Raw genomic sequence first — 15,973 nt, 5'->3', positions numbered from 1 at the left:
AAAAGTGACGGTGAATGCGAGCAGAGCAGAGGAATAGGTTAGCAGTAAGGCCGTATTCAGACCAAATGAGGGGGAGGGGGTGCGGCTTTCAGCTGCAGGTCCGAGCAGAGGTGTGTGAGTGTGTGGGCTTGATTATTTTTCCTCCGAAATGCAACCACTGTGGAACAATCAGTAAATAATGTTTTATTGATCTGAGTCACCGGCATTCTTGCTACCCCTGCTCCCTCTCTTCATTCACTCCCTAGCTTGCTCAATTACTTTTGCTCTCTCTCTCCCTCACTCTCTTTCGCTGGTGCTCTCTCTCTCTGTCTCTCATCTTTTTTAAAACGAGCCAGGAAGCACACATCAAAGCCTAACTTTACTTTTAACATTAGTTGTCGTTAGTTATTAAGTTGTCAATCTGACAGTAAGTGTACGGTACGGACTACAGTGTGTCAGTTAACAAATGCTGTGTGTGTCAAATGTCTGTTTCCCCAACTGCTGTAAAAAGTGAAGGGGGTTAGCTCCAAAATTAGCAACAATGGGTTGCTAACCTCATTGTTGCTAACCCCGTCCCCTCCCCCGCCGCCAGGCCAAACCACTCAACCTAGGGGAAACATTGCAGTATGATCTGCACTTTAACCAGTATGGGACACCCTGCTCATGTCGGTGTGCCTCTATGTGTATGTATGCATAGTGCACGTGAATGATGAAAGGATGGACAGAGTGAACAGTGCTGTGCATATGTGTACGTTTCTGTTGTTTGCACAAGGTGTAGGGACCATGCTGAACTAAAACATCCAGCTAAACTCAATGAGAAATGACTAATATTGCTATCAGTTCAGTGCACCTCTTCTTCCACTACGAGCTTGGTTTATGAATGCTTGTGAGAGAGATTTTAAAAGGAAGAAGTTATTATGCTGACTGTTCGTCCCCAGGGCCATATCGCTGACACAGTCCAAAGATCAGTCTTACACACCCAGAGCTACGGACATGTATTATGGATGGGGTCTATAGTAGCTCCCATCCATCTGTTATAGTCAATATGTCAATAGTATGCACAGTTTAGCTAGCATTATGCAAGAACCAAATTAAAGCCAGAATGCTGCACCCTATCATGAGAGTAGCTAAACTTTATATCTCCTGATAAATTGTAACATGAACAGTCCATACAAGAAAAACCTTATTCAGTGACTCGTGTCAATGACTTCAGTCACTTATGTCAATCACTTGACAATGACTACTTTTTTACACAAGTGCCCGAAAGAATGACAGTTTTTTTTTGTTTTTTTTTACTAATATCTGGAAAACTTTCTAAAGTGCAGGTACTACTTCACCTCTGAAACAAAAGCTTATCTCTGTGTATCTGAAATGCTCAACACAGCCATAAGGGTACGCAGGACATGCCAAGCATATTTTCCACAGCAACTAAATGGCTAAATGCTGAGCTATCTCTCTGTGATCTCTCTGAGTGGCAGGAGTTAAGTGAGTGTGAGCTTTGGTTGTGGAAGCGGATAGTTTGGCTGTCTGCCTAATCACTGAGGGAAGGGCAATCGTATTGTCCTCGTCCCCGTCTCTAACTATCTCTTAGACAGACAGAGAGGTAATATGTGAGTTGCAATGACTCCAGTAACTTTTCTTCACAGTTGTGTTTGTCTAATCTTACACACATCACCTCAGTCTCTGTCCCTGAGTCCTCTCACCCTCGCTTTCTATATGTAGTATTAGATCAAAACGATGTCAATCTAAACCAGGACTAGCTTAACTTTGATCTTCCCACATACACAAGTGATCCATCTGTTTTCTTTACTACAGGTGTGAAACCACAAAGTCTCATAAATTACTTCTAAGTTATTTCAAGGCACAGGTCAGTCCGTTCTCCAGCTGTTCTGGATACGTTGTATTCTGAGATAAGTGTACATGGGTGAGTGTATCAAGTTTGTGAACAAGACAAAGATGACAGATAGAAAGATAGCGCAAGTGCAAAAACATAACACCCAGCATATGCTTAACAACTGATTCATTATAACACTTTGACGTCACAGCCCACACAGGTTCGCATCCAAACCTTTGACACGTAACTCACATTGTGTGTGCGTGTGTCCTTGTTTGTATAGTGTGACTTTACAGGCACGCCCTCTTTGGGAATGACTGAGAGTATTACACCAGCATTGACATCACAGAGGGAATGTCTAGCGTTTTTTTCCCTACTCTGACACAAAGGAGTTGCCTCTGACGAGCAACCAAAAGTAAAAAAAAAGAAAGAAAAAGAATTACACCCCTATGACTGTGTTGTGAGAATCAACAAGCACGAGTACATCTCACAGGAGGATTATTGTGGAGAATGGAAGCAGTTCCAGCATTGTTTATAGACTGAGGCAAAAGGAAACTACAGTTTACACAGAAAGGGAGTGATCCAGAACCCAGACCTAATTGGCCAGGAAGGGAATAGTTGATGCACAAAGATTGGACAGATGACAGAAAGCAGTTTCAAGCTGCTCCAGATATCCCATCTGCTGAACATCACTGCTAACGTTTGTCCTCATCCTCTTGAACATCATCAAATAGTTTAAAGTTACACTGCCTATCGTCTATCGTCTCTACATATAACCAGCTCTCAAAACTAACTTTTTAGATCCCAATTAAACAGCTGACACAATTTAAAGTTAAAAGCTACTTAAAGCTACTTCCACTACATTTTGACTGACTAGAGCATGCAAGCATGGTATGTCCATAGACTGAAAAACAAACTAGATCGGAAGACTGAACCAATGAAATTACTGATCCTATACAGTAATATTTTGATTATAATAATGCTTTAGCAACAATTTAACATCTAAACACGACCAAATCTAATCTGATACAACTGTAGCCTATCACAATTAATTTTCATACCATGTTAAGGCCTGTTAATTTCAAGCCTGATTTCAAGGGTTCAAGAATAGAAGGTGTTGATTTCTCCACAGACACTAAAACTCTTTGGGACAAACTTGTGATTTGCAGCTACTAACTTCAAAAGATAACCTCAACTTTCATATGACTATTTAAATTCCTGAAAATAACATCTATGCATTTATCTCTTTCTGCAACAAATCTGGCCGACAATAACATGCTGGAAGTGGAATGCCTGATTGGACGATTGCTTATCTTTGTTGAAAAAATGTGCAATCTACATGAGTACACTCAAAGGCAGACTATAGGGACATGGTTTCCCACAAGAGTAAAGTTTCATGCTTGAGTTTGGGTTGCAGGGAATAAAATGTTGTTGTTTGTTGCCAGAAAAACCTCAAAAATGTAAAGGAATATTGGTGGGTTAAAACACAAGGAGCATAGTAAGAGCGCTGAGGTAGATGAGATGTGACTTTCTACTGTAGGACGCTGCTGGGTCACATATATGCCTGAGGACACTGCACAGCTCTTTTATCCTCTCTCTCTCTCTCTCCCTCTCTCTGGCGCACCATCACTTCTGTCTCAGTCTATTCTCCTTATCTTTCTGTCTCTCCCTCTCTCGCAAACACAAAATGCCATAGATCAATGACTCATTCATTTTCAGCCCTGGGTTACTTGAGCAATTATAAACACCACAGGAGTTGACGTGACAGAACTGTGAGGAAATGCATTGGAGAAGCAGGTCAGGGCATAAGTGCCTTTGATAAATAATCAGCTGAGGGGAGGATAGTGAAGCTCTGTTTTCCAACAATCATTCAGAGCTGGTCAGCCAATACAAACATTATGTTGTTGTCTCTTTCCAAAGTGCAAATAAGTGCACAAAGTGACATTGAGAATTTATTTTTCTATAGAGTATTTAGGAGAAAATCCTAAAACCTTCACTATGACTACAATTGAAACAGAATTACAAAAATTGGTGAACAACTACAGCTACAGATGTGTTAGAGGAGTGTAGTGTTGATCAGAGCTGATATGTGTGTTGAAGCAGACAGAGGGAAGATGACACTGGACTTATTTTAGAAAGCTGTGAGGACACCAAGGGGAGCAGGCAGTGGAGGAAGGACAAGGAGAGACATGTCAGAGCTGTGTGTGTGTATATATGTGTGTGTGTGTGTGTGTGTGTGTGAGTGTGAAAGCATTCAAGTGTCTGTATTTATGAGGATTATGAGGAGTGTGTTCCCTTGGACGCACGCAGGAGTGTCAGTATGTGAGCCTGAACATGTATGTCGTAACCTTGACCATGTACTAAATGCAAAATGAATAGGTGACACGCACAGACTGGAGAGTGGGTGCAGATGGCACAACTGATGCAAGGATATGGCACGTAACGGAAAATCTATTTTGGTTGTGCCGTTGTAGAGCCAACACCTCTGTCTGCTTTATAAGTTTACATCCCCTATCACTTCAAACATTTACTGTAACAATACTGTGCAGATGATTCTCACTCATGTGGATATATTAAACAAGAGATGTCAAAACCACCATACACTGCCATATATATCGCTACTGTACTTTATCACCACTGACAAACACACAAGGTCATTATTATGAATGAGCAATATAGGAATAGACTTATTTTGTGATTGGGTATTCCCTGATCTAAATTATACCTTTTGATTTTATCTTCTATTGAGGCAAAGTTCTTGTACAGCTACTTGTGTTAAGACAGAATTTAACACTGATGCATTGAAAAGTTTGGGATATTTTTGATAAAAAAGAAAATATTTTGGTACAAAGGCATGATTACATTAATTGAACTAAAAAAAGTATTATTTTGGGATCATTAATGAAAGTCAGGTATCATATCAGCACTGATATCGGAATATTTCAAATTATATCAAGCTTTTAGTTAGTAACATAGTCTTAAAGATCAGTAGAAAATATTTTTTTCCAACGTTACAATACACAATGACAAAAACTATATCAATATATATATTAATATATAGCCCAGCTCTACTAACTTAGAATGAACTTAGAATTTTCTTTACCTCGGTTTACATGTACGACAGTGAACCTAATATTTCAGCATATGTAGACAAAGTAGCTAACCACTGTTGAATACTCTTTTTAACATTCTGGCCAAAAAAAAAAAATCTCCATGATGCAACATACTAGCACCCACAAAACCTTAATTTTTGGCACTGTCTTCGCCATCTTAAAAACAAATTGTGAAGAGGCCCACAGCACAGTAAGTCAAGCAGATAAGTGACTGCCCACTAACTGATAATCTGTCCTCATACACACCCCTTCTTCAGTCACACATGAGTGGAAGCAGCCATAAAAATACATAAATACAAGTGAAATTCACACCCACCACATTTGCTGGCTTAGTCTTTAACAGATAAATGGCCATGTACCAAATAGGCCATGTTGGCTAGTAAATTTTAGAGCCGGTAATATTTTAAAAGCTTCTAATTAACATACTTGACTCTGTACAGAAAGCTGCACTGAAAAAATGTTTGCATGAAAGTTTAAGTACATTATCCTGTTTTGTCTGCCAAAAATTATCATTGGAGATTCTCTGGAGACTCTCTTTCCTACTCGCTCTCCCTCCTGGTTTTTCTCACCCTGTCAGGTAGAAGCAAAATACTGTAAGTCCTTCACTTAAGTCGTGACATTGCTTCAGTGTTCTCTGTCACTGTGCCATTCAGAAAAATCAGTCAATCATGAGAGACATACAAAGAGGTCACCATGGCAATGCAGCGTAGTCTTAGTTCACATGGTTTGAAGCAAAGCAAACCAGTTCCACTCCTATATACATAGAAGTTCCCTTAACTATGGACCTATTTTCAGACCTATTCATCATCTCAGATCTGGATTACTAAAGGTCAGATCTGGAAAATATGTTAGATAACTTGTACATTGTAGGGCCCTATGAGAGGCCAAATAACACGTAACCTTCAACATTTATAGCCTGACTCAGATGCCCAACTGGGGACTGACAAAGGCCAGATACAAACACTTAAGTTCAAAGTCACGTGTTCCCCACTCCTCTATACCTTTTCTCAGGACACCATAACATCACTACTGGTTTTAAAGTGGGAGAGAGGCACTGAAGTAGGTGTTCATAAACATCCAATTTGCCAAAAAACCTAATCCTTCACCTCTCCCAAACTCAATCCACATTTGCTGAGCTAACACGCTGATGGATACTCAGTCTGTGTACACAAACCTGCATTTAAATGCTTGGGTGGAGTGGGGTCTGTTTGAGTTTGGACAGGCCAGGGGGCATGTCACACACCCAGCGCACGTCATTGTCTTATATACGCACACACGCAAGGAGTTAAATACACACGAATACACAAGCATTCCTAAGCAAGCATGCAGAGACACAAATGTACAGCTGAGAAACACACATACTGATACTTCACTGACTTCAGGAGATAACGCTGGACTTTCTGCATTATACGTACATCACACATATACACACCCTCCTACCACAGAAAGCTGATTTTTCACCTACACATGCGAGTGCTACTAAAAGTCACATATATACTGTAAATATTAAGCATGGTTATAACAAATATGAAAGACGCATCACTGATGAGAGACAGTAAAAGAAGCCTTGATAAAACAGTGAATAACAGATGAAAGGAAGGCAGGACAGATGGAGGGGACGGTATGATTTGTCCAGCTGAGTACTGCTTTTGGTAGCCATTCAAAAAGATGGCTCATAAGAACCTAACGCTGCCAGATTCTCAGCTTTTAACATGAGGAAAAGCCACATTCCACAGTCAGCTCTCACATTAATATCAGTTTAATGACATTATTGCTTTAACCAGTACTTGCATGGAGCTCTGCATCAAACCGCATCTTGTACTGTCTGTCATCTGTACCAGTCTGGGAACTACTACCCTCAAAGACCTAATTAATATGTCTTCATGTCACACAAGCATCATTTCCTGCTGGGGAGGTTGTAGAGCAGATTAATAAACTGACAATGTGAGAACACTGTGAACGCTGCAGGGATGTCCTACAGGGATCAAACACACGCTGCTGCTGGGTGACCCCTCCCACCCCGCACACACAAATACACACACACACAAAATTAACTTTAGCCACCGGCCAAATGGCTAATGAATGTTCAAATTTTACCAGCCACTCAATACCATTATTTTTTGGCTACTGAGTGAAGCACTTGCATATTTTACTAGCATTTGGCTAGTGGCAGGTACCACAATGGAAAAGAGTGAACATTAACTTCCAATGTTAAAGCTACAGGGCAGTCTCTTAGTAGGAAATGAGTGCTGACAGGCAAGGACAAGTTGAGACAGGAAGAGGGGAGGAGACATGAGGGGAGGGCAGGGCATTTTGTGCCCCTGGCATTGCACTCTGCATCCTGGATTTATCTGGAGCCATGTGCAGACAGGAGGACCTATAGACTGCTGGAGCACCAACACACATTCCTCCATGCATGATGTGTTGTTTTTTAACCTTGTGTGTGTGAGTGTTTTAGACAGTTTAATTGACTGAATAAACAGTGAGTTCTACTAAAAGTACACGGAGGCTAAGATACACCAGGGTCATGACAGCTACAGCAGGTGTTGTGACGTTATTAAGTCGGTCTGATAAAGCGAAACATACAGCACAGCAGAGTTAAGGACAGAATTTATCTAATCAGACCAGCAAACTGTCCTCAAACAAACCCCACACTGACTGACATACATAGGGTATAGATGTTTTTTGCAGTAAACTGAGGAAGAGGCAGAGAAGTTTTGATTGAGAAGAAACATGAAACTGAGAAATCCACTGCAAACCAACACAGACGAAAACCGGAAAGGAAGGACTTGGGTCTAATCCAGTGAGGCTAAGCCAAAGTATTTCAGCAACACACAGGCGGATGAAGAACAATAGAGCAAGACATAAACATAGAAACAACAGGATTGACATGTGGCAGAGGAGACAAAGTTTCCAGTCTATTTACCATATTCCCTCCGTGTTCCTCAATGAGCTGGTAGAGCGCGACCGTGGCTTAAGAATGATACTCATGGTATGGCTTTTCCTTCCACATCTGCACACACACACACATAAATCCACACACACCCCCTGGGCCACCTGGAGCCCTCTGACCAGCCTTCCGCTGTGGTCTGACCACAGTCCTCACTGGTCTTCTGAAGTGATTGAGTCCTTCCCACAGTCTGGTGGAGCTGGTTGAAGCCAAAGCTGAGTTCAGTCAGATCAAACCTTCCGTCCAACAGTATTCCACACTGCTGCTGCTCCTCCTCAAGCTCCGATCGTTTGACAGTAGGTGGTTCTTTACCCTACTCTCTCTCTCTCACTCACTTGCACTTATCTTTCTTGCCAGATCATCGTGTGATCTTCCTCTTTCCTAATCCAGGCATGCACTCACTCTGTTACTCTTTCTCACTTTGCTTCTCTCTTTCAATGTTTTTTTTTTTTAAATCACTGAGCAGTAGAAATAAGATCCCCTCTCCCTCACACGTTCTTCTCTCCCTCTCTCCTTACCTCTGTCTCTCTTGCTCTCTCTTTTTACGAATATGTCCCTGTCGTTGAGTTACATGACTCTCCTATTCTCTCTCTGCCCCTCTCTCTCTCTCTCTCTCTCTCTGTCTCCCTGAGCCGCAGCTTGGGTATGTCTGGAGTGGGAGGGGTTGTTTTGGTAGTAGTAATTCCTTTAAGGGTGGGACTTTATCACCCAGCAATCCTAACAAGCGTCTCGAGTGTCAGTCACTCGGCTACCTGAGTAACCTAAATCAATAGCTAAAACATGCCAATGATGAAGGTAGTGTTGGTTGAGTTGACTGAGTATCATTCATGTGGTTGCAATGTATGAGGAAACAAACTGAGAAAACAATGAATTAACTGAACAGCTCATTCTCTTCTTCTCAAGAATCAGAACTAGCGGAAACAGGTTACGAAAGTATTGGCAGATGGTAGCATTTTTAAATTGAGAATTAAATGTGTGGGAGTGAACTGGGAAGAGGTGTGAAGGGAAATAAGCACAAAATAAATTTTTACTATCAATCACATTAAGTCCTTTTTAATAATGATACAATATGACTTGTATATGATGTATGATTATGAAATCTATATAGCTGAATGCTAAATATTTCAACTGATAAATTTACTGAACTGAATGGTTAACATATAAACAGCAATTACTGAAGCTACATAAATTCTTTTAACATTTCATTTGTCAGGTAAAACTATTTGGTTTTACTTTCCGATTTAAAAATGCTGCACACCAACTACACCAATACAGAGTAAGTTATTTAAGTTTGTATGTGTTCATTTTCACACAACATCAGCAGTACCATGCTGTCTATAAACTGGAATCACCAATGTGTTGCTAATGTAAAATAATAGCAAATAATGTAAAATAAGTTTGAATTCAGAGCTCAGAGGGTATCATCTGCTGTGAGAGTTGTGAGCCAAGAAGCTAATATTAGCACTCTACCAGGCAGGTCACACAGGTGTGTCAGCTGGCTGGCATGTCAATCACATATGAATGAAGCATGTCAAGATATTATATCTTTGTATACATTGTCTGTGTGTTAGTCATGTGTGTAGCTTGTATGCTTTAAATAAACCATGAATCAATCAAGTAGCAGCAAGCAGAAAAGAAGCACAAAAAGAAGAGCAATAAGAAGTAGAGTAAGACGCTAAAGTGAACATATATGCATTTTAGCCTGATTATAAATAGTCAAATCAAATGTTTAGATATGGTGTCATCGTGGCATTATTGCAGAAGTTGGCTCTCAAGCACTGTCCTTCAGACAATTGTTACAGACAATTACTTCTGAATTGTATGTACAGTACACATCTCTCTGCTGCAGTTATCTATTGGAGATGAAGTGAACACACAGCACTAGATCAGCAGACACAGTTAAAAAAGCAGGGCACAGCAAGTGCTACATCCCTAGTAGCTCCAAGAAGTAAAAACAAACCAACAACAAACACAGAAAAAAACAAACAACACATGTAACCAGACACACGGGAGCATGTGCATACACATTATTCCATCCCTCTCATCTTGAAAACAATGAGAATATTTCCATGGTACCATGACTGCAACTTGCTAGAGACGCAAGTAACAAGACAGTGACATCAGTCAGAGGAAGCGTCTCTTTTGTTTAGGAGAGGTATGGGGTAAAGAGACGGGAAGTGACAGAAAGGGAAATGCATCCATCTCACCCAGCTTTCATGAAGGAACAATAAATTGCTCATTGACTGATAATACTATGGTCATCCACTTCATAGCTACTGATACTTCAGAGCAAATTACGTAGATGTGCTTTTATGTCACGGAAGAAAACAGGCGGACCTGAGGAGAGAGCAAGACGGATGTCATGTGCTAGTTCTCTTGCATACGCACATGCAGATTAGCTGACATGCAGAAACGTTCACACATGACATATCAGCAAATGCATGCGCATTAGCCACACATGCAGATGCACTCCAGCACATAATAAAGCCGAGTTACCCTCAAATAATCTCAAGTAAGTGTGAAACCTTTCAATGCACAGTAACCTGGGAATCTACAGCAGCTCAACACACACACACACACACACACACACACACACACACACAAGCTCACAATAACATTAAGGGTTTTGGTAAGAAAAAACCATTTAATGGATGGCTTCCCTCCACATCACCATGTGTCCATCAAATTTCATGTCATATAAGGAGTGAATTCTTATCAATGAAAGACATTTTTGAAGCCTTTCAGGAGTATGAGTGTGAAGCAGATTGGCTGCTGCCTGCATGGATGGTTGGCATCTTATGTAATTTGTGGCCATGTGTGAAGCACTTTAAGTGAGTTACAGTGAGTTGAATAGGCACATCTAATGTTTTCAGTGTAGCATGGCAGAATGATGTAGTTTATAGCCTGGTCCAAGTGGTGAAACTAATCCTATTACCACAGTCTGCACATTCCACTTGGTCAAGGAAAGAACAACGAAAGAGTCCAATTTCTAAGAAAACTGGGGCAGTCTTACCGCCACCATAAAACCACATGAATCCTAAATGAAAACAGAACAACACAATGACAAGAGCTATGCTAACACACTCTACCATTGTTACAATGTCACCCCTCTAAGTTTAATGTTTAACAAAGTTGAACACATTTAGACTTCATGAATTTACTTTAAAGAGGTAGATGTGTTCACTAAAAAAAAGCAATCTGCGCCTGACATGATTTCATTAACAAACACAGATTAGAAGTTGGATCTTGGGTTCTATTGCACATAATCAAATTATTTTAACAACAGACCCACTATACAGTATATAAAACACTGTATTACTCTTTTGTCTTGAAACAAAGACTGTAGCACACATCCATTCACATAAACACACATCCATATATAGTGAGTATTTACTTTTAGCTTCACTACTGCCATCCCCAGGAAGCAGAGGTACAAGACACCAACAAAAATAATTAACCTAGTCCTGCTCAACAGGGGTTACATTTGCAGAAAGCAGGCATGTTACTGTTGGTTTGACTTCTGCTCCCAAAGATTTTTCTATTCAGAATAAATTCAATTTCAACTTTATATAGTACACTAGAAGAAATATTAAATCTGATGCAACTCCCTGAATGCCATAAAGGATCTATACCTTTTCTTGTCAGCACTGATATTATGTAGGTGTTTATGTGTCATAAAATCTTACCAAAAACAAATTGAAGCCAATGTTGTAATAATTATGTTAACATTACAGATTTTCATTAATGTAAGAAATAATAAAATAAAATAAATACCTAATGCTATACTGTTTATGTCCTAATTAATGCATTTTCCTTTTCAGCATACACATGTATATAGAGTATTTATATAATGAGCAGGTATAATGCAAATCTGTCTGTCTGGCAGTGTGGGAAGCAAATCATTGAACTAATGATTTCTAATGATTTTGTTGACATTGTTTCTATTTTATCAGCTCAGTTTTAAGATCACATTAAATAAATAAATAATTGAATGCATAAATAAAGAAATTAATATTTTATCTTTTTTTTTTTTTTTTTACAATGACAGCAAAACAAAACCTCAATTCATGTAATAGAAAGTACCTTCTATCGTGTCTAACAGCTGATTGCATTATGTTAATGGTAACTTATTACGTCAGTTGTAGCACAAATCTAATTAACATCACTTCATGAGAGTGTGAAACATATTCTATACAATTCTATGAAACTTAGATAGACACCACTGCCACCTAGTGGCCAAGTGACAGTATAATTCTTGTCATAAAAAACAGATGCATAGATTAAGTGACCACAATAATTGATGAAATGATTGATTTTGTGTCAAACAAAGAACTTTTCCATGAACCAAGTACAGTATATGGTGCAGAAAAACACGCTCAGTAAATGCTGATATAAATAGCACTTAACTAAGGAGCAGGCAGTGAGCACAGATGGTTGGTCCACAGTATTGACAAGGCTCTATCCATATCTATATGTCTACAAACGCCACCAGCCATTACCTTAGGTTCATATTCAAATACTATACAGGCTCAAACACACACACATACACAACTGAACTTCATGTTCATGTACACACACACAAAAACCAGAGGTACGAAGGCACAGGAATATGTACATCAGATGATAGCACATCTTAGTTTTTTCGGGGGTCGCTGAGTGCATGTTAGTCAGACAAATGCAGTATGAAAATGGGCCTAACAAGGTCTTAATTTCTGTGCGAGCTGTAATGGACAGAGAGTGCTCTGATTATTAGCTTACTCACTGCTCTGGTTAGTGAACGGGCCTGTGCTCCTGAACACCTTGATGCTTTAGATGATGACTGGATGGAACCTGCTTATCTTTCATTTACCTTGCTCTTAACTGTGTTTTGTAAAAGCAAAATAGCAGCTCGCTAGTGTGGCACAGAGAGGCACAAACATGCAGACACACACTTTCAGGTTGACACTATAGGTTCAGTAGAGTAAACAGCAGAACTAAGGCTTCGACAAAGCTCTAACAACACAAGCAGCCACCAAGCAACGAGCGTTTACACAATTGCTTGGTTGTGAGCACAGTTCCAGTTCACTGTGTTGTCCGGGTGGAGCTATTCATCAGCTAATGTTCTGATAAGAGAGAACACACACCACTTTGTGTACACTCATGTAACTCATACAAATACATAAATCCACACACATGCACATTGCATAGACACAGTTCACACACAAAGAGCAATAAGAAAGAAAGCTTTTAAGCTCCTAGAGTCCTGAGCTGTCCTATGACTTCTCACTGATTTACTCCATCTCAACTTATCATATGCAAGCAAAAGTTGGATCTTTCCTATATTAAGCAAAAAAAGAAACGGTTTTAAACCTTACCTAAAAAGCTGTCAACATTCAAGAATGTTGACATAAAATAGTTTCACATGAAAACAAATCCTACAAATCCTAAGTACAATGCTTCAGATTTAGGTTGACTGATATGCCCTCCCCCTTCCCTCCCACAAAAGGTTTCAGTTCCAGAGAGCAGGCATACCCTCTCCTGCCACGAGGTTTGATGTCGATGGGCTTGTTCGTGGCGTAGGGTGAGCCGTTGGAGCAAGCGTGGCGGTAGCGGGCTATCCTCTCCAGAGATAGATAATCTGAGTTCACAGGCAAACTCATTTTGGCCAGGTCCTTTCACACTACCAAGCACACACTTGTGTCAAGTCAGATGAAGAAAGAGAAAGAGGGAGCATAGAAGGAGTGACAAGCCTGATAAAGGGGTGTGTGAGAGGAGGTGCATGGGAGAGGAGAGGGCTCAGGATAGGTGTGACTTGAACGTGAGAAAAAGATGGAGAGAGATGGAGAGTGAGAGAGAGATGCAGGAGAAGGAGGAGCAAAGTGCAGGCGCAGAGCAAACTATTTTATCTCTTTTCTCAAATAACTATCAAGATTCAGTATTGACAAGAAAAAAACAAATAATGACAAGAATAGAATGTTTTTAGTGATATTATAGACTTGCTGCATAGTCACATAATTATGCTATATGTTCAGTACTACTTCAGGTAAAGCTTTGTGGATACGGCCTTACTTCTTCACACACATGTCCAACAGTTGAAATTGTGCCAGAACACTTGCTCAATTACTGTACACTGGCCGGCATAAACTGGTTTATATTTGGACTGGATATATCTTGGAATGCCCTTTCTTTATCTGACAGGGCTGAGGAATGTTGCGGTACATTGGAGAAGAGCTATTTCTCCTCAGGTAACAGCAAATGTTCATATTGTCTCAAAGGTTTTGGTGAGATCCTTGGTTAATGTCTGTGTGGCATTCATTTAGACACAAATGTAAAAACAGGCTACCAAATAAACAGTTCTATGCACTTGAAAAAGAAATTTCATCCAGGTCCTGTGTCTATGTTTCAAAATTGTATGCAGTTTCTGTGAATGATGAGCTATCATCCAAATGTAGCTTAAGCTACAGGAGTAAGCTCAAACTCTGATTTAACATGAGTTGAGCATGCAAAAACATACTGACTTTTAAAGTATTCTCTCCCAAATTACAATAAGTATTAGCAATCTTAGTTAAAACAAAAACAACAACAAAACTGTTCCATGTAGTTATACTATCTGTGGAATACAGTGGAATAATTCCAGATATTCAAGCAAGACTATTTTTGCACATTGTGCACATTTGCACAAACTGTCTTTGGTTAATAATAATAATAATAACAATAATAATAATAACAATATGGAGCACTGATGATATCATAAACAAGAGGATTAAGTTACCTCACATAAGGGTATTCATTTTGGCAGCAAATCAAATTTTATGTAGGGAAATCGAATGAGACCAATCAGACAAAACCACCAACCCCAATCCTGGTGATTCCTAATTTCCACCACTAGGGTGCAGTAGAGCATCACAAAAAGTAATCTTGAACCAATAGTGCGACACCTTTAGTCATGAATACATGTCAACCGAACAACTGTAAAGGGGAATTTCAGCCAAAATGTTTACAGTGATTACTAGGGCATACATATTTATAAAATCAAACATATATCTGTGTTATTTCATAGGGTGTCATTATATTTTAAAATGAGACAGAAGAACAGGATCAATTGTAGCATTAAGATTTATGGTAATTTAATTAGGATTAATGGCATTTGTTATAATGTTCTCTTATTTTCAGACACCTCAGCAATATCAAGATGAAATCTCCCAACTGTTCTCATCTACCAGCAGGGGGCAGTCTCCTCTACAAGGAAATTGCAAGTACAAGAGCACAACTATCAGCAGCACAGAAGACACAGAGCTGTGAATCTCTGCAGAGTTACGGCTTCTGCTCAGCACTGACAGAAGCAGCCAGCATGTGACAACAGCTCCTAGGTGGACAGGGAGGCTGTCACAGTCACAGACAACACAGGCTTCCAAACGCATACTGAACATCTGAACACCATCATATGAACACAGCCACACACACACACACACACACACAGCCACACACACACACACACACACACACACGTACTGGCTGAGTGCAACCACTATAGTACAAAAACACAAACCACAACATGTACAGACAGATGAAACACACACAGATCAATACAACAGCACGACCTGTTTCTCTTGCTCCCTCATTTGAGCACGCAACCTGTAACACAAGCATATGTTCGCGTAGCTACAGAGTCGCCACACACTGTCAGTGCCAGCGATGAGCTGTGACAGAGTGCCAGGTGACGGGAGCGACTGTCGTCACTCAGTGTCCCTGAGGCTCACTGCCATGAAACCAGAACCACTGTATCTGAATGTTGAAACATGCACATACAAGTTGCATCACCTTTTTTGAAGACAAAGTGCAGGTAAACACAGTTGAAGTAGGTTCTTGTTTTTTATAATATAATGCATATAATATTTTAAGGGACTTAAAAACATTGTGGAAATAGTTTTATATTCAGCATTCTAGTTATCTAAATATTTAAAAGACAGCAAAACAATATGATTTTCTTGTTGCATAAAAAGGTTCTAATTAAAAAATATAACACACCATTCACAAACTTGACAGAGACACCAGTAATTACAGCTATGAAGATGAACCAGTGATAGAAACAAGCAGGCAGAGATGCAGACTCTACAG

General features: G+C 39.8%; 1 protein-coding gene across 4 annotated transcripts in view; it reads right to left on the bottom strand.

Moving 5' to 3' along the window:
- pde4d (phosphodiesterase 4D, cAMP-specific) overlaps positions 1-15,973 on the bottom strand; it is a 148,898-nt gene that overhangs the window by 26,660 nt on the left and 106,265 nt on the right. Inside the window, exon 1 of one of the 4 annotated variants that reach the window (XM_042421064.1) lies at positions 7,853-7,934. The exons of the other annotated variants lie outside the window; for them this stretch is intronic. Within the exon in view, the coding sequence (XP_042276998.1) occupies positions 7,853-7,917 (65 nt within the window). The 5' untranslated portion in view covers positions 7,918-7,934. Of the gene's footprint in view, positions 1-7,852; positions 7,935-15,973 lie in introns of those variants that run through there. 4 annotated transcript variants of the gene reach the window in all.

Source organism: Thunnus maccoyii, chromosome 9 (assembly GCF_910596095.1).
Source record: "Thunnus maccoyii chromosome 9, fThuMac1.1, whole genome shotgun sequence".
Taxonomy (NCBI): domain Eukaryota; kingdom Metazoa; phylum Chordata; class Actinopteri; order Scombriformes; family Scombridae; genus Thunnus; species Thunnus maccoyii.
The sequence above is the reverse complement of the archived record's forward strand: the minus strand, read 5'-3'. Positions and strand labels throughout refer to the sequence as shown.